We start from the raw sequence: 19571 nt of genomic DNA, 5'->3' as shown, positions 1-19571 counted from the left end.
ATTTATTTACTAAATAAACAAATATTCAGTAATGGATCTGTGCTTAGTAATGCTTAATAGAAAAGTTTTCTGGATCAGATATCAATTACTTTAACGCTTAGGTGGATACAGTCATATTTTGTTTTTCCAATGCAATTTAACTCCCTAGAGTAAACATGTATGTTCAGAGGAATAATGTATTGTTTTAAAATAGACCTTTAAAAATGACTTTCCACTGAAATTTATAACCTTGATCTTGTTCAGTCATCATTTACCAGTAAAGATAATGTATTCTTATGTTCTCTAAAACATGAAGTTAAAATTCCTCATTTTATTCTTTCTTCTTAAAAATATTATAATTTTATCATGATCAAGAGTTTTCAAGATCAGACTATTTTCCTCTTTGAAACAAACTTTCTCAAATGGAAAAAGTTATAGAATCAAAGAGGCTACATCCCCACTATTGTTATAAAAGTGCAACAGCCAGGTTGGTTATAAAGATGATAAATCATTTCATGTTGTTCCACAGAATTCTTGTTAGAATCAGGGAATCATTTCCCAAGTAAAGAAATCCCTCACAGATAGAGCTAAAGTCTCTTTTCTTAAATGTTAAAATGCTGGCCTCCCCAGTGGGAGGTGTGGTGTTCTGGCATTACTCTATCTGATGGAAATAACACTTCTCAGGTAGCAATTCTTCTTTCCTTTGCAGCACTGTGTCACTAGTCTTCATTGTCTACTGCCTGTTGTCTTCTATGATCGCACAGCTCCTGGACTCCCTGAAACTACAATACATCCTGCTTAACATATTTCTTATGGGACCTGACTGAAGGCAGACAGGGTTGCCTTTAAAGAAACACTGGGCAATAGGGTATGAAGAGTTGATGTGCTCAGCTGCTAACAGAAAGGTTGGAGGTTTGAGTCCACCGAGAGGTGTCTTGGAAGAAAGGCTTTGTGATCTACTTCTGAAAAATCAGCCATTGAAAACCCCTCTGGAACACAGTTCTACTCTGACACTCTACAGTCTACTTACCATCGACTCAACAGTAACCGGAAAATAGAAATCTTTACTGCAGCCTCTCAAGAAAGAATGAAAGAAAAAAAAAAAACAGTGAATTGGGGTGGTCGAGATGTGGTACACAGCAGGGAGCAGGTACTATAGGTAATGGAGAGAGTAGAACTGTCCCATAAGGTTTCTAGGGAGCAGCTGGTGAATTTGATCTGCGAGTCTTTTGAGTAACAGCTGTAACTCTTTACCACTATGTAACTATGTTTCCGTTATGTCCATAAACGGAAAATACGTTGCTGTTGAGTCGATTCTGACTCATAGCGACCCTATAGGAAGAGTAGAATTGCTCCATAGGGTTTCTGATGAGCAGCTGGTAGATTTGAACTGCCAACCTTTTGGTTAGCAGCTGAGTGCTTAACCACTATACCACCAGGGTTCCATTATATCCATAGTGCTCAGGAAACTCTTGTAAAATACACACTTACATGGCACTTTCCCTCAACTTCTCTTTTCCCACTCTAAACTCTCCAGATTACCAAAAAAAAAAAAAAAGGCCAGTTGCCCTTGAGTTGATTTCAACCCATGTTGACCCCAATAATGCAAAGTGGAACTAAATCTATATGGTTTTCAAGACCATGACCTTTCAGAAGCAGCTTACCAAGCCTTCCTTCCAGGATGCCTCTGGGTGGGTTTGAACTGTCAATCTTCTGGCTAGTAGTCAAGCACCGAACTGTTTGCGCCACTGAGGAACTACTGCTCTCCCGACTGTCTCCCAGACTTATTTCCTTGTGAATAGATTAGCTCCCTATCTGCTGTAGATCTTGGAAGCCTCATGAGCTTTTCAGTCTCTTACCCATCACCAGTTACCCCAAGCTGCATAATAAAGCCCCATGACTACTTCAGAACTCAGCTGGTAAGAAAATAGTGAGGTGAATGCTCGTATGTTAACGCTTTATTTTTCCTGAAGCACTTAAAAAATTATGTTGTCTAATTTAGCATCTCTGTAATATTAATCATCAGGCACTGCCATCTAATAAATCATGTTGCTGAACATAAAATTCCTGAAGATTAAGCTCTCAATGATATAAAATAATGTCTCCACTTTCTCAACTTTAAATTACACAAGTCAATTTTGCACAGAATTGTGTTCTCCTTGTTATGTGCCGTCAGGTAGGTTCCAGGGCTCCGTGCAGAGAATTAGAAGGTGGTGTAGTGGTTAAGAGTTCAGCTGCTAACCAGAAGGTCAGCACTTCAAATCCACCAGGCGCTTCTTGGAAACCCTATGGGGTAGTTCTACTCTCTTTTATAGGGCCGCTATGAGTTGCAATCGGCTTAATGGCAATGGGTTTATTTTTTGGTGTGGAGCCCTAGTGGTGCAGTGGTTAAGTGTTCGGTTGCTAACCAAAAAGTCAGCAGTTCAAATCCACCAGCCACTCCTTGGGAACCTTTTGGGGCAGTTCTACTCTGTCCTGTAGGGTTACTACAAGTGGCAATTGACTTGACAGCAACGGATTTGGCTTTGACTTTTTATTTTTTGGTGTTATTATTTTTTATTTAGCTTTGCATCTTAAGCATTCAAGTCCTATTTATTTCCGCTTGAATACTTGAGTCATAGTTAGCCTACATCTTATAGATAGGAGCGTGTCTTGATGACCCTGTGGCTCACATAGAATCACTTAATGGAGCCCTATCCAACTCATTTGTATTATTTGGTTTAAGAAAAAAAAAAAATTCTATTGTAAAGTATTGCATATATAAGTAATGCATAAAGTAAATGTACCACTCAGCTATGTATTAGAGCAGACCCTGTCAATAAATAAAAATGAAGCATTGCCCACTCCCCAAACACCCTCAACTTGCCCCTTTCCAATCCCAAACCACTCCTTACTCCTGACCAATTTATAATAATTACTTCCTTAAATTTCTTAATAGTGTTATCACCTAACTATACATTCCTAAACTCTAGATTTTAGTTTGCCTGCTTTGAAACATTATAAATATGAAGTCATAGAGCAGATATTCCTCTGTATCTGGTTTCTTTTGCTCAATATTTGGTTACAAAATTCATCTACATTACAAATAGCATCGTTGCTCTTGTCAGCTGTCATAGAGTAGATTCTGAGTAAAGGTGACCCCATGTGTGCAGAGTAGAACTGCTCCACAGGGTTTTCAAGGTTGTGACCTTTTAGAAGCAGATTGCTAAGCCTGTCTTCTAAGGTACCTCCGGGTGTGTTCGAACCACCAATACTTTGGCTAGTAGTCAAATGCACTACCCTAGAAGTCCACAGATAGCATTAGTTGGTTTATTTTCATTTCATTCTATTATATGAATATTCCAGAATTTATATACATATCTGAACATTTAAGTTGTTTCCAGTGTGTGGCTATTATAAATAATGCCATTATGAACATTCTTACTTGTGTTTCTTGTAAATGTGCACATGTTTCTTTGGGGTATACACCTGGAAGTAGAATTTCTGGGTCAAAGACTATGTATATCATCAACTTTTAGCAGATAATAAGTTTTCTCCTTGAATCTGTTAATGTGATAAATTATATTGATTCGTTTTCAAATGTTAAACCAAATTTACCTTACTGATATAAACCTGATTACTCATGATTAGGTTGTTCTTTTTATAAATTGCTAGATGAATTTGTTAATATTTTGTTTGGGATTTTTGCATTCATGGTCATGGACGAGACTAGCCTAGCTACTTCTGGCTCCCCTCTGCTCCTCAGGTACAGACCCTAGTGTCCCCTAGCCTCATCAGATCTCAGATTTGAAACGTTGTTCCCCTAAAGTACTGTCAGCCTCTTGACCACTTTTTTCAGAACAGAAATGTCCCCTGGGCAAAAGCACCCCAGGGGTTTTAGTTGTCTTCACCAGGAGGGTTAGTCCGAATTATCAGACATGACTAAGACTCAGAAGTCTCTATTTTTTAATTACATGATATTTTAAATTTACTAAAGCACAAAAAAGAATAATATAATCAACTCCTGCATAATTATCACCTCATTTAAGAAACAAAACTTTACAAGTGTAGTTGAAGCTCTCGATCTCACTCTCTTCTCTCCCTCCTCTCCAGAGGCCATCACAACCATGGGTTTCATGTCATCATTCTTACACATACCTTTCTGCTTTTACTATACACATACATGTAACATTAAATGATACATGGAATTGTCCTCTGTTTTTCAAATGTGTATAAATGGTATTTTCACTGTTTGTATACTCCTGCAAGTTTCTTTTATTGTCCGATATCATCTCGATGTTTGGGTGAATTTATGACAATTTATATATGAAGTCTGATGTTGCTGATTATTGAGGTTGTTTCCAATGTTTTATTATTACAAAAAGGCTGGTGTGAACATTCTTGTATAAGTTGTCATCTGCATATGTACAAGAGTCTCTATTACTGCTAATGAGTAGAGTTAATTTTTGTGTTTTAAAGCATGAGCATCTTCAGCTTGTTAGCCATTGCCAAATTCCTCCAATCCCCAATTCCTTCTACTCTTTCATTTAAGAATTTTAACTGGACATTTGTTACTTCCACTTAACCTCTGCTCCATGTCTCTGAAGCTGCTTATTACATTTTCCATCTCTTTGTCTCTTGGTACTGCATTCTGTAATTTTCTCAGACCTATGTTTTCATTGTTTCCTTAGTTTTGTCTAGATTGCTCTTTAATATATATCCCTCAAGAATTTTAATAATTATACTTTTCACTCCTAGATGTTCCACTTAGATTTTTTTCAAATGTATTTTTTGTTTGTTTACTTTAACATCTTGTTTTCTTCTCCTGTTATTTATCACATTTTTGTACTTTAATCACACATTTTATATTCTGTGTATTATGCTGCTATTTGTCAAGATCCTAGACATGTAATTCTGCTCTTTGTGGTTTTGCCATCTCTCACTCATTATAGCTTGTACCTCTGTGTGTTTTTCACTCCTGAGTGTGAGGCCTTGTTCTCTGAGAATCCCAGGCAGCTTCAGTTGATTTTGCATCATTCCAAAGAAGATTTGTATTTGGGGGTTTTTCCAAATACCATAGAGTTCTACCAAGTAGAGAAACTTTATTTTTAGACTTGAGAGCTCAAACCTCACCCCACATGTCTATAGTTAAAATTCCCAGAGGAAAAAAAAATTCTATCTTGAACCCCAAGCAAGCTGGACAAGTTTATTTTGCTAATTCTCTTTGTCAAAGGTTGGATTTTTTTATCTCAATCATTTCACTAGTACCCCAGTTTCACCTTCATTTAAAAATGTACCATGTTGTACCGTAATTGACTTTTTTACTTGTAATTATTGTAATTGACTCTTCACTTAATTATTGTAATTGACTCTTTACTCTTTACTGCATGCACCAAATGGTAAACAACATCATGGCATTCATTGTCTTACCATTTTATCCTTAATGCCTAATGCATATTTGCAGACTATTGGAAGGAGGGTCTGTAATATTTGTCAGGTAAATTAGCTAATCAATTCTTCATCTAAGTCATATATCTCATTAAGCTTATTTCTAATATTTTATCATTTTCACTACTATTCCATAATAGTTAATTGTTACATTTATTATACTACGTATTTTATTACACCAGTTGTTATGTTTATTATACTATATATTTTATTACACCTATATATTTTGTTTGGATTTTTTTGAATCTTATATATGTTTATATTAATTATGTATATTTTCTTTTTTGGTACATCACTGAACCCTTATCTATACTAATATAAACCAAACCCATCGCCAACAAGTTAATTCCAACTCATAGCAACCCTATAGGACAGAGTAGAACTGTCCCACATGGCTTCCAAGGAGCAGCTGGTGGATTCAAACTACCGGCCTTTTGGTTAGCAGCCGTAGCTCACTGTAGCTCTTAACCACTGCACCGCCAGGGCTCCTATACTAACATAGTTTCTATTTATCCTCTTGGATTTTCTACATAAACAACCACTTATTTTTAAGTAAAGATAATTCGTTGCCTTCATTCCCAATATTTGTATGACTCCTTATTATTTTAAGTCCTGCTGCTTTGGCCTGAATGTCCAAAACCACAGAGAATAATAATAGTTGTTTTATTTCTGAGTTTAACAGGAATAAAACAGATTAACAGCAGCTTTGTCTGATAGTGAATAGTAATATCTAATACCTAATAATCAAGATATCTCTTCTTTTAGACTTCCATATGTAAGCAACATTTTATCAGGCCCTTAAACCAAAGCCTGCTGACTTTGAAAATGATTGTTAGCTACAGGAAATTACAGAGTAATTACCATAAGATCATTTGTTCATGAATCATGATAATTCATAAAAAAAAAATTTTTTATGAATAACAATAATTTTTGTCCATGATAATTATAATTCTTTGTTTATTAATTATCCTCAATAATTGGGCTTATTGAATGAAAATCTGTAGCACTCCTAAACCAATTTCAACAGAAAGCAAAAAAGAAAGTGTCCGATCTCAGTAAAAGGAATAGCTCTGCTTCTCTTTGGTGGTAAGATTGTTTTTTATTTTAGGAATATCATGAATAAGATAGCCGATCCTCTTCTGGAAAGTATACAAGACATTATAAAATACTTTTTGTATACTAATCTCACTTCTGGCTTCCTTGTCTGTGTCTCACTTTTCCTTTTGGTCTCTTTTCCTCAAACACTAATTTACGTTTTTCTTATCTCATATGTATTTATGTAGGGCAAGTTATATCACTTCCAGAGCAAAGTGGGATATAAACACAAATAAATGCATCACTAGCCGCAATCATTAGAAAAATTAAGATTTTGAAGTTATAGCAGACTTCTATTTTGCATTCTTAGATTAACTGTCTAAAAGTCACTTTCTGTAAGACAGAGAACCTAACTAAAAGTGGGGGAGAGAAGTATGATATAAATCAAGAAAAAAGTATGTTAAGCAATTATTACTTTTTTTATTCTCTCATAAATTTAAGTTTAGATGTTAATGACAACAATGACATCACCAAGATGTACTCGATTTTACTACATTTGGTTTGGCTGTAAAAATTAACAATTCCCAGTTCTCATTCTATTATTTTTCTTAAGTAAGAAAAACATTCTTCCCACACAGTCAACTTGAAGGATTTATGGCTATCTTAAAATCTGCTGTAATATTTTAAGGATCCCACATCATTTGTAGATATGCTGAACTACTAGCTAACTCTTTGTACCAGGAGTATTTTGTTTGAAATGGTGAGAATCACAGCTCAAATCAACTTAAGTAAATTTAAGTTTTAAAGGGGGATGGGTGGAAGGTGTGGAACACATTGTTCTACATAACTGCAAGATCCCCAGGTGGGATTGTCCTTAAATACAGCTTAATCCAACAGTTCACACACTGCTTTTCACTGCTGCTCTATTTTCCATGAAGTTGGTTTTATTCTCAAACTCTACTGCGTATTCCACTACCCATGTCATGCTAAGCTCTTGGAGGCGATAGCAGAATGCTCAAATGTCATTGCAGATCTCAAATCACGCTGTCAGGAGGAACAAAGTGTATCTTCCACACACTTTGGGTAACTCACTGTCTCTTAGCCCAGAGGGAACATCATGGATTGATTGTTTTAAGTTAATCAGGTCTCACTTTGGGTGCAGGTGAGGATTGAAGGAATTCCCCAAGGGAAACCAAAGAGGAAGGAATGCTAGGTAGCCAACCAATGAATGTTCACTCCAACCCTCATATAGTACAGTTCCAAAAAAAAAAAAAATCATTGCCATCGGGTAGATTCTGACTCATAGAAACCCTATAGGAGAGGGTAGAACTGCCGCATAGGGTTTCCAAGACTGTAAATCATACAGAAGTAGATTGCCACATCTTTCTCCTGGGGAACACCTGGTGGGTTTGCAAGCATTTAACCATTGAGCCAGCAGGGCTCATTATAATGTGCAGTTACACAACAGTTTATTGGAATTATAGCAATTTTTTTTTATATATAGCAATATCATATTATTTCACTGATACCAAACCCATTGCCATCGAGTCAATTCTGACTCACAGTGACTCTATAGGACAGAGTAAAACTGTCCCATAGGGTTCCCAAGGCTGTAAACCTTACAGAAGTAGGCTGCCACATCTTTCTCCCATAGAATGCTGGTAGGCTTGAACCGCTGACCTTTCAGTTAGCAGCTGAGAGCTTAACCACTGCACCACCAGAGCTCCTTTATTTCACTGATAGTGAGCCTTATATACATTAAAGAAAATAGCCATGTCTTTGATGTCTGCATTTTCTCAAATCTACTTTGGTGGTAGTGGAACTTCAATGTAATAAAGCCCAGAATAAAAAATCCAATACAGCTGATTAAACATACCACTTTGGAAACAATCAGAATTCCAAGTGAAATGAGAATGAACTGTGCATTAAAATCCTGTGGGATTTTTTGTTTTTCTAACTTTGGATATGGGTTATCAGAGGTAACTTAATACACAAATATTGGTCTTGAAGAAGTAGACCAGCAGCCTGAAGTGAAGATTGGGATTCTTGTAAATGGAAACTAATTTTTCCATTTGCATCTGTACTTTTGAAATTGTAATGAAGGTCAAAGGGAAAAATATAATTTATTTGCAAAGATTCATTATACATACAGCTTTCTCACAAATCAAATGTAGAAATCAAAATAAGCTATGTTTTTAAAAGTAGAAATCATTTTATTATTTATGGGGGGCAATAATGATAACTTTGCTGCAAAGTTGCTGCCTTTTGCTATTTTCTTGCTGAGGTGAATTTGTGGATAACTTTTTTTTCCAAGATAGAAGTATGGGAATAAAAAGGAGTGCAAGATAAAACTCAGAGAATGATTGGGAAAGGAGTAATGGTCAAGTGTTGGCATAATGAAGATACTGTAGGAGCTAAACTCTGAAACTGATCAATAAAAAGAAGTCATATAAAATGTTCATGGTCCCATCTCACACCGAACAATTGGGACCTTTAGAAATGAGATTTTGCTCTAATCCAAAATGTCAGAACATTCTGTTATAGACAAAGGGCATGGAAATGACTGAGATACCAGAAGATAAAGAAGGAAATGAAACTTACAGAAAGGTGGTGATAGAACACTCACAAATTTGCCTATTACCTAAGAATTTCAAAACCTCTGTGACTTTTTTTTTTTAATTGCTTTGAAAAATTCCTTTACAATCTGTTGGTTGCAGTTATGATGAGGTGTCCAATAGAAAATACTGTTTTGTACCTTACTTCCAGACAACTCAAATTTTATTTTATGGATATTTGACTTTATATCAAATAAAGTTATCCTTTGTATATATAGAGATGAGTCTGCTGATTTACAATAAATACTGCATGTTTTTTAAGATGCTTTTTTGGTATTTTTGACCATTTCACTCAGCCAGACTCTATTAATCCAATAATCCAATCTTCCTTTGTGTCTAAGAGTCCGTGTTTTCCAGAAAACAAGCTGCAGAAGAGTACAATCTGACTGTAAAGCTGATTTTTTTTTTTTCATTCAGGCAAAGCTGCTCTGTTCATTTGGGCATCCACTTTACTGAGTTACCAAGTATAGATTATTTTACCACACTCACCTTCATAAGATGAACAGAACTCACTTAAGGTACAGGTAAAGCGAAGAACAAAGATTGCATACTATTTTTTTATTTTTCTTTTTTTTGTTCTGTTTTATTTCCCCGTGTTTAGTGACAGGGAAAAAAAAAATAGTATCTCAGAAGCTCTAAGCATTTCAGTAGTTTTGACTTTTTGCAGGTCTTATTTGGACCATTAAAAGTTCAGGATTTGGAAACATTTGTTTTTAGATTCAATTAAAGTATTGGTTGAGCACGTGCTAAATGCTTGGAACAAAACTTGGAGATGATGTCTTCAAGAGGATTCAACTTCTTAGGGTGATAAGACGTGCCCCATGAAATATTAGAATATTTACACTGAAGTGAATGGTGTAGGTGCAATTTCAGAGCTTGAAGGGGAAACTCTGAAATATTCAGGAAAACTTTCATGGAAAAAGAGGGGACTTAAAGTACCCATACCGTTGCTGTCTAGTCGATTCTGACTCATACCAACCCTACAGGACAGGGTAGCACAGCCCCATAGAGTTTCCAAAGAGTGCCTGGTGGGTTTGAACTGCCAGCTTTTTGGTTAGAAGCCATAGCACTTAACCACTACACCACCAGGGTTTCCAAGACTTAAATTAGGCACAGCTAAAATCACAGCGTCCACCTTTAGGGAAACCCTGGTGGTGTAGTGGTTAAGAGCTACCGCTGCTAACCATAAAGGTCAGCAGCTTGAATCCACCAGGCACTCACTGGAAACCCTATGGGGCAGTTCTACTCTGTCTTTTACGGTTGCTGTGAGTCGGAAGCAACTCGATGGTAACTGGTTTTTTTTTTTTTTTTTTTTTTTAAGGAATTGATTGAATGAAGGGAAAATGAGAAGAATAGGTGGGTGTTTCGGCAAGGAAAAGCACAAAGGCTCACGGGCAGGAATGAGTACAGGTTGACGCAGCTTAGTGAAATCATCAGAGCTGATGATCAAGGCTTGATAAAGGAATTGGAATGAATTGTGAAGCAGAGGTACACAGTCGAGTCTTGAGAGCCTTGAATGCCAGGAATGGAGAAGTCACTGAAGTTTCTGAGGAAGGATGTGACAATGTCAAAGACGATATTCAAGAAACATTACAGGGGGGCTGGCATAGAGGTGCAACTGGTGTGAAATGATACTGGTGGCAATGAGGCTGGTTGGGAAATTCTTTCTGTAATTCACTGCCACCAGTATCAAAAAAAGACAGAAAAGTCAACAAGGGCTTCAAAATTTTAAGTGAGAATAACTGGGTTATTGGAATAAATGGCTATCTCTTTAATACATAGGTGAAAAGTAGGGAAAAGGGAAGTTGAGGAAATTATGAAATCACTTCTAAAGAACATGTTTGCTATATCTGACATAACTTTTGGAACAATGAACAAAGAGAAATGTCTCAGTAGACATTTGGAAATGCTAGTGGAAAATTTCAAACAGGACTATAGCTTTGATCACCAATCTTTTTGTTAGGAGTAATGGCTAAAGCCACAAGAATAGAAAAATTTCCCAAGGATGAATGTATGAAGGAGACAGCTTTGAGGAGGACTGAATGAGGAGGCAGGAAAGAAGCAGTGCAATGTGTGTGTGTGTGTGTCAGAAAGACAGACAAACAGAAAGACAAGAGACTGTCACTGAACTCCAGAGAGATAATTTTAAGAAGAAGGGGCCACAGTGCAAAGAGGTCAGAGAGCATGAATAACCTGAAGGTTTGAAAATTGGTCAATTCTAGCCTTTTGTGGCACAAGAAAATTCCTGATAAAGTGAAAATTGTTTACCTTTTTTTTTTTTCTTGGCTGAGAGTTAGAAGACGTCTTTCATCTGGACGAGAAGAATTGAATGATTATGTTTCTGCAAGAAGAAATTCAATCTGCATAATCTGTCTTTGATATTATTTTTAAAAGCATCCACTTCCCTAATGGTAAAAATTTGGAACGGCATCATACCCGCAGACTGATTTTTTAATAATAAATTCAGTCATAGTAATCTAAATTTCATTTTCAACTGTAATAAATTGTAAAGGAATGCATTAAAGGATTTATTTCCCCCAAATTTCCTTCTGATATGACAGGAGAAAAGAAGATATTTTGTAATCAATTCCACTTGCCAACAAAGGGCAATATAATCTGGTTAATTTTCACATCTCTCATAGGCACAGGGGTTTTTGGACGTGGATAGAGGTGTATGAGCACAAAATTGAGAGCAATTAGCACTCAAATTAATGTTACATGAGATTCAACATCTGGCAAGCATGTCATCATTTTGAGTCATAGACCACCTTATAGGCTAAATGTTCATACAATTGCAATTTACTCTGCATACAAATGGAAGAAGAATACTTCAAAAACATTTTTTTTCCCCTAAATGTAACAACATGTATGTAGGGGGCTCTCACACTTTAAAACTTTGACTGGAAGTTAATAATGGATCAAACACCCACAGGATGAGACACAGAGGATCAAAAGAGACAGAAATACTTATTTTGTACCAGCATATTTTATAATAATTAGCTGTAGTGCTAATATTAGTTTTTCTAATCCATCTAATCATGGCCAGTATTACTGTCACTTTCCTCTTTATCCACCAAATAGTTAAGAGCAAGAAGAGGTCAAACTTTCAAAGTCTTTGTGGTGTTTACGTACTAGAGCCTTCAAACACCTGGCTACTTTTGGCAATAGTATGCGCCATGCAAGAAAATGCTAAATCCTGAGATGTCTCCTACAACCCACTACAAACACCAGTCCACGCACAGCACAGCCTAATCTGAGCTTCAGGACTGTGGGGCCCCTAGCATCATTGTAATGTCGGTCTTAAAATCTGAAGGTTCACTGCAAGGAATCCTCTCTGCACTGGAAGCAGCTGCTGATGGAATTCTTCAGGGGACCTGAGATCCAGAGGCTTGTATGCCCACAAGTTAAGTCTTTGTAGAAAGAATGCTCAGCGAGTCTAGAAAGGGTTTTCTGGACTTCCGGAGTTATCCAGGAACCCAAGGACCTCCTGGTAGGACAGCTCCAAACTTTATCACTAGCATGTGCCAGGAGGCCCTGGAGGCTTCTGAGTTAGAGAGCAAAATCCAACAGAAGAGCAAACCACAGCCAGGGAACACAGACCTATCTTCTCCCACCCTCTCTCCCCAGAACACTGCAATTACCACAATTTAGAAATGCCGAAATCTTATATTGTGCTAAAGGACAGCCACAATCCCAAGAAACCTGGTAACCATACATCAGAGGAGTTACCTAGAGTCCTTTTGATTTGTACTCAGTTTCTTTTTCACATAATCAAGTTATTGGGAACTTCAGTAAGATTAGTGAACCCATCTCTTATTTTAGGACGTAAGTTGATGGCAGTGGGTTTTGTTTTTTTTTTAATATAGTATTAGGCTGGAAACAAAGGATGTGTTTGCGATTAACTGCTGCAGATTTCAAAAGCAAAGAAACTTCCTGAATGTTTGGAATAGAAAAACAGAAATCACGTTTTTACCTTGTTTATAGAAATGATAAAAACAAACAAACCCAATGCGATAGATGCGGGAAACCCTCTGAGGGATGGACTGACATAATAACTACAAAGTGAACTCAAACACACCAACAATCATGAAGGTGGTGCAGGAAGGAGCGATATTCTGTTCTGTTCTATGTAAGGTCACCATGAGTCTGAGCCTACTGGTCAGCTACAAACAAAAACAACAGAGAAATGAATCATCGTTAAAAAAAAAAAAAAAAAAATGGCATTTTGTAATGCAAACACCCACTAAATAGGCACCTGTACCGTAATCTGCGTGTTAAAGTGCTTAAAAGATACCCTTCTAATTCTGAGAACTGTGGGCTTTGCTGTACTTTTCTAGGTAGAGAGTAATAGGTATTCTGTCTGGAATTTTGCCTGGTAAAGCCATCTGTTTACTGACATTTCCACGCTCCTGTAACCCATTTCCCATTGATTTTCACAGCCATCCTACGTTGTTATGGGGGCAGTTTCGAGAGGTAAGACTTTGTACTTTGGAGTCCAACTGTCTGACTTTCAATTCTGGCTGTCCCATTTGTTCACAGTGTGATCCGGGCAAGTTTGTAACCTCTTGAAGCTCCAGTTTTACAATCTATAAGGTGGGCCTAAGAATGTGCCCTGTACCACAAAGTTATTGAATGAAAAATATAATCTTGATAATATTTATGACACAAAAGTAATACCAGATACATTTAAGTTCTCATAGATATTAAGAGACTGTTGTTGTTATTTGCTGTCTAGTCAGCTCTGACTCGTGGCCACTTCATGCACAACAGAACAAAACATTGCTCAGTCCTGCACCATCTACACAATCAGCCATCGGCATGATCAAGTCCATTGTTGCAACCGCTGTGTATTTTGAGTGCCTTCCAACCTAGGGGGCTCATCTTCCAGCACTTTATCGGACAATATTCTATAATGACCCATAGGGTTTTCACTGGCTAATTTTTGGAAGTAGATTGCCAGACCTTTCTTCCTAGTCTGTCTTGGACTGGAAGCTCTGCTGAATCCTGTCCACCACGGATAAACCTGCTGGTATTTGAAATACCAGTGGCATAGCTTCCAGCATCATAGCCATATGCAAACTACCGCAGTAGGACAAACTGACTGTCAGGTGGTGGATTAAGGGATTACCTAATTACCAAAGAAAGACTAAAGCATGTTTAATATAGTATCTGATCTGTGTTTAAGTGTTTAAAAAGATATTTTAATAGTCTAAATATTCAGAAATGTGCTGTGAAATATGATTTAACCAAAATGCGCCAAATAATTTACTGCAGGGCTCTTCAAATTGTGCTTTGAAGAATCCGGGATCTATGGGAAGTGCTCCAGGCAGCTACTGCATGTGGGGTGTACAATGGAGCCCCGTGTGAGGGTGGCAGTCAGGGTTCCAGGCTGCAAGCAGAGCAGCTCTACTGACCGGCTTTAAATACTGACTTCTGTGTGAAATTTAGCTTGGACAAAGAGTCATGCAGCTAAAAAGAAGGGGGTGCAGAGCAGACACTCATGATTTACTATGTCTATTATTTTTTAAAAGAATATTAAAGGTAAATAGTGAAAGCTATATTTGAGCCATACCATTTGAGTTCTGATTCAGTATTAAAAATTGACCTTTAACTAAGTCATAATTCAAGAATATTTGAGATTTCACCCTTCCCCCTTTCTGGCGATGTCAAGTAGGGAGGCTTATTTAAACCACTCTGTTCATCATCTTTCGTTGGAGAAATCTATTACAATACGCCAAAGCTTTGTTACTCAAAATGGAAATGAATTAAGTGAATCAGATCTGCAAGACCCCAGGGCTGACATTTGTCCACATCCCAAGAGCAATCCAGAGCCAAGCAAGCCTGAAGCAGAGTGTAGTAGGTAGACCTGTAGTCTCTGGAGTCAGACTACCTGGGTAACACTCCTGCTTGACCAGCCCACACGCAGTGTACTTTGGCAAATTACTTCCCATCTGTGCACCTCAACTTCTCATCCATAAAATGGGCACAATAACACCAATCTTGTAAAGTTATTGTGAGGATTTAAAAACACAGTATTTTGTGTATACACAAAGCCCTTGGAACAGGGACAAGAAGAAAGGGCTCAGTCAACATTAGCTCCTAAGGTCATTAAGAACTAAGTTTGTTTTAGAACCATTTTTATGATGTTTGAATTATTTCCAACTCTGATTATAAAAGTCAATGCATTTATTATATTACATTTCCTCCTGTAACTAGAGAAAGGGTATTAACTAGATTATTTAGCTCACTAATTCTCACTTGGTAATCTCTCTTTTCTTCCATATGATATTATTTTCTTGAATCTCAAGCTATGAACAGAAAATTCAAATTTTCTTGAAAAGAATCTCACAGAAAAATATTATGCTTGCCAACTGGTCCTGAATTGTCTATTGTTTTGAAGATTGGGAAAGGTGGCCATGTAATCCAGCCATATTTTATTGCCAGGTTTTCTGTATGTTTAGATTTCTAAGAAAAACATGAGAGATGAAATATGATTTTGATATTTAACCTTTTGGTGCACAAAATTTTACTTTGTGCTTCTAATGTACATATTGATCATTTTTTTCCAAGTCCCATTCACAAAATCTAGATTTTGTGAATTTTTTTTGTGAATTTTTTATTCACAAAATCTAGAAAAAAAAATACTCTGAAAATAATAAAATAACAAAACTTCATAGTTCTTTTTCTGTCGTATTTCAGATCTCCAAGGACTCCACGTGTTGCCTCAGACAGCTGACTGGTCATCTTTTCCTCCCCAGCAATATCTTTTGACTCTTGGGTTCAAAAACAAGGAAGATGGGATATTTTTGGAAAAAATATCAAGTAGGAAGTTGCCAACATTTCCCGGTAAATCACTTAGACTTGTTATAATCTTTCATTACTGCTATAAGACAGGGACTGTGCCCTATTCATCTAGTCTTATTCATCACAAGACCTCATGTATAGCAGGACCTGGACCTCAAAAGGAACCCTGGTGGCGTAGTGGCTAAGAGTTCGGCTGCTAACGAAAAGGTCAGCAGCTTGACTCCACCAGCCACTCCTTAGAAACCTTATGGGGCAGTTCTACTCTGTCCTATAGGGTTGCATTGAATTGGAATTGACTTGACGACAACAGATTTGGACCTCATAAATTGTTTATTGGGTTATAGTAAACTCCTTCTAATCTTCTTTTGGGTTAGTTAACAACACCTGGGATTCTAATTCCACGAAAGCTTTCCCCCAACACCAAACAGTCGTGGAGTGCCCACCCTTCTCACTGCAACCGTTTCATCCCAGCCACCACCCCAGCAGTGCCTAATCATTAGACATTCAGAGAATATAAGCTTTTATCATCTTTAATTAAGCAAATATAGAGGAAAAGTATAACAAAATCATCATACGAAAAAATATAGCCAATGTCAAGCTTAAATCACCTGGATTATCTGCTTTTGTATCAAAGTTATCTGTTCCACTCTTCTTACGCAGTTAGCGAAGCGCTTAGAACTCCTGAAGGGTATTAATTAAATGGTGACCAGTAATTCTAGTTGAAACTTTCAAAAATTCGACAAAATATTCACATAGAGTTGAGGTCTCAAACTTCTGGGCTGAATTCACGACTAGGTTAAATTTATTCCTTCAGCTGTACCCACATAATTAAGGATTTGTGTTTTGTGCTGAAGATGTATCCTCTGAGGCTTATCTCAACTTTGGGCTACCTTCAAAGTCAATGGAATCTGCACACTCTAACAATACCTGGGAGGAACGAGACAAGAATCAGACACGTTTATGAGACCATTTTCTTACAGCTCAGGAAAAACATACTCTGCAGAGATAGGCGAAATTGTTATAGGCTGTCTCTTAGATCTCTCAATCAAGAAACACAGCACCGTGAATAAATGATAGTTCTCTAAAGGGCAACGGCTCCTCTGCCTTTCTCCTCGTAGAGCTTTCCTTGTTACACATACGGTCTGGGGATGGGACTAGCTTCTCTACTAAAGATTTCCTATCTATTAACATAGAAATATCTGTTTATAGCTTCCTAAAGAAAACATTTTGAATCAGAGGTCTAGAAAAGACAGTATAAAAGTTTATCATTACAATTTTTAGAACATAAAACGCCCTTCGGTCCGCTGACCAGAGATGACACCGTGAGACACATGGAGACCATGGGGAAGCGCATCTTGCCACTATTGGATTTCATCAGAAGCACCCAATTAAATGTAGGTCTATGAGACTTTTAAATTTGTCCCAGGTTTCTTTTACCAATATTAGAGCACTCTAGAAGTATTAAAAGTTTATGGTGCAAATATTGCAAGTATTGGAGAATTTTAGCAACATTCACAGTAAATCTCGTTTGTAAAACCAAGCAGATCTTAGCTAATGATTTTATTCCTTTTGTGTTTTAAAACATATTACAATGCTATGCTTTGCAATTTCCAGCATATATTAGGCTAGAGTTTATTTCAAGAGCCTTTTCTTATGCCTTCCTGATACCTAATTCTGGGGTGTCGTGAATTTCTCATTTCAAATCAATAACAAAATTTTTTGCTAATACAATGTTTTCACTATTTCTTTTATTGGGCCATTGCCTGTAACAATCTCTTTACCTACACAAGAGTTTAGAACTTTTCAAATAGTAGTTCCTCCACACCACGCTGATAAATTGGCTGCTACTCTAAACATTGGCAATTGGTCTTTGTATACTCTAAAGGCAAATTATCTGATCTCTTTTCATAATCCAGAGAAGAGGTATCTTTTCTACTTTTCAGCCTTAAAAAGCTCAAAATAAAACCTAACTTATGCTGTGCTATTTTACCAAATTTAAACCGTGGTACTGAAAATACATAAAGAGAACTTCTCACTAACAGGCTATAAGGCTGTGGATTGCCCCTCTTCTAATATTTTTTCAAAAGGCCTTTAAGTTGGAAAATGTTAAGTATTTTTTTCTTGTGCCCTTTGCGTTACATCATTGATGTGGTGGTCTTAACTTTACAAGGGTAACAGAGAGCGTCAATAAAAACAGCTCCTTAACATCTGGTCAGCAGTTTATCAGCTCAATAACATTATTCAGCATTTTTGAAAAGCTACAAAGCCCCTAATCTAGTTGCATAATTTATAAATCTATGCATTACAAACACAAGAGCACATTTCTGCTGCTTTTCCGTATAGCTCCCTTATCCCTACAATTTTGCTCCATTCAACTATCTCGCTTATAGATATCTGTTAATAATAAATCCATCTCATTGTCTCTACTTCAAATTTTGAGCCCTGTTCTTCCATTCACCCTCTGTCATAGCCCCTCAGACACACAGACACACACACGCACATCTTCCCATCCTAAATGTGGACCCACAAACATTATCGTTGTCATCATCGGGCCTTTACCAGCAGAGGAAGCCTTTCTAACAAGAATAATCACCAGGTAGTATAATCACCAGGTAGATCACCTCATCTGCACATGGTGTGCCAAGCAGAGCCAGTGTGCTGGGTGTGGGGGAGGTGATCTGCCTGCTCCCAGGCTCCCCTTGTTTCTTCTCAGATAACTGACCACAGTGTCTGGTCATCTTCTGATGCTGGGTCAGATCTCACAGTGGGAGAACAGATTGGGCCGATCTGGGTAGTATGCATTTTTTAATGTCCTTAATTCATTTTCTTCTCACCTCTCAGAGGGCAATCTGGCTGCTTGGAAATTTGTCTATGCATGTATATTTATCCGTCTAAAAAAGGAGACTTAAAACCCATAAGTAACGAAATTCTTAGCATCCAATTCATAACTTCTTTAGAACGAGCCCCAGTATCATTTTGCTAACTGCAAAGAATTTCATCATTTCTCCTATGTCTGCTTCTATGGGAAATAACAGTTTTTGGAAGATTGTCTTAAAGAGCTTTAATGGGATTAAAGCTAGTGAGCCTGAAGGGTTCCAGGGACCACAAGTGTACCCAAACACTGACCTCCCAGCTTCTTATTAAATGCTCAGCCACAGCATCATGAAGCAGGATTGAATAAAATTGACTGCAAAGGTAACCTAGCCTAACGAAGCAAGCAATGAATTGGTGACCAGAAATTATTCCTACATGATACTATTAACTGTGACCACGCAGCCCTCAGTAGTATTAAGATCCTCTGAAATTTTTTTTTTTCTTGTCTGTTGTCAAATACCATCCACTTTAATGATTATGTGTTGTATTTTCCTCACTATTTGTTACCCTAAGTTGTCACACCTGTAGGTGAAGACTTGGGGCCCAATGCTGTGCTATAGCTAGGTACCCCTACCTAGGGCACATCACTTAAACTATGAGTTATTTGTTGTTGTTGTTGTTGTTCTCATTTATCAAGTAGAGCTGATATCGTCCAAGCCCACCTCCCAGAGTTGATGTGAGACCAAAAGCATATAATCCACTTTAAAATACTTTGTAAAGTATTACAGATTTTAAAAGTTTGAACTACTTGAATTAGTTTAGGTTGGCTTTGACAGACTGTTTTAATGACCTTTCTTTTTCTTTATATGAATTATATAGTTTGAAATCACATATTCT

At 37.2% G+C, this 19571-nt stretch overlaps 1 protein-coding gene across 1 annotated transcript in view; it reads left to right on the top strand.

Annotated features, from left to right (window-relative positions):
* SPATA16 (spermatogenesis associated 16) overlaps positions 1–19571 on the top strand; it is a 279707-nt gene that overhangs the window by 213924 nt on the left and 46212 nt on the right. Inside the window, exons 6-7 of the mRNA XM_003416233.4 lie at positions 15756–15902; positions 17142–17254. Coding sequence (XP_003416281.2) covers positions 15756–15902; positions 17142–17254 — 260 coding nt within the window. The remainder of the gene's footprint in view (positions 1–15755; positions 15903–17141; positions 17255–19571) is intronic.

Source organism: Loxodonta africana, chromosome 23 (genome assembly GCF_030014295.1).
Source record: "Loxodonta africana isolate mLoxAfr1 chromosome 23, mLoxAfr1.hap2, whole genome shotgun sequence".
Taxonomy (NCBI): domain Eukaryota; kingdom Metazoa; phylum Chordata; class Mammalia; order Proboscidea; family Elephantidae; genus Loxodonta; species Loxodonta africana.
This window is presented reverse-complemented; position numbering and strand designations above follow the sequence as displayed.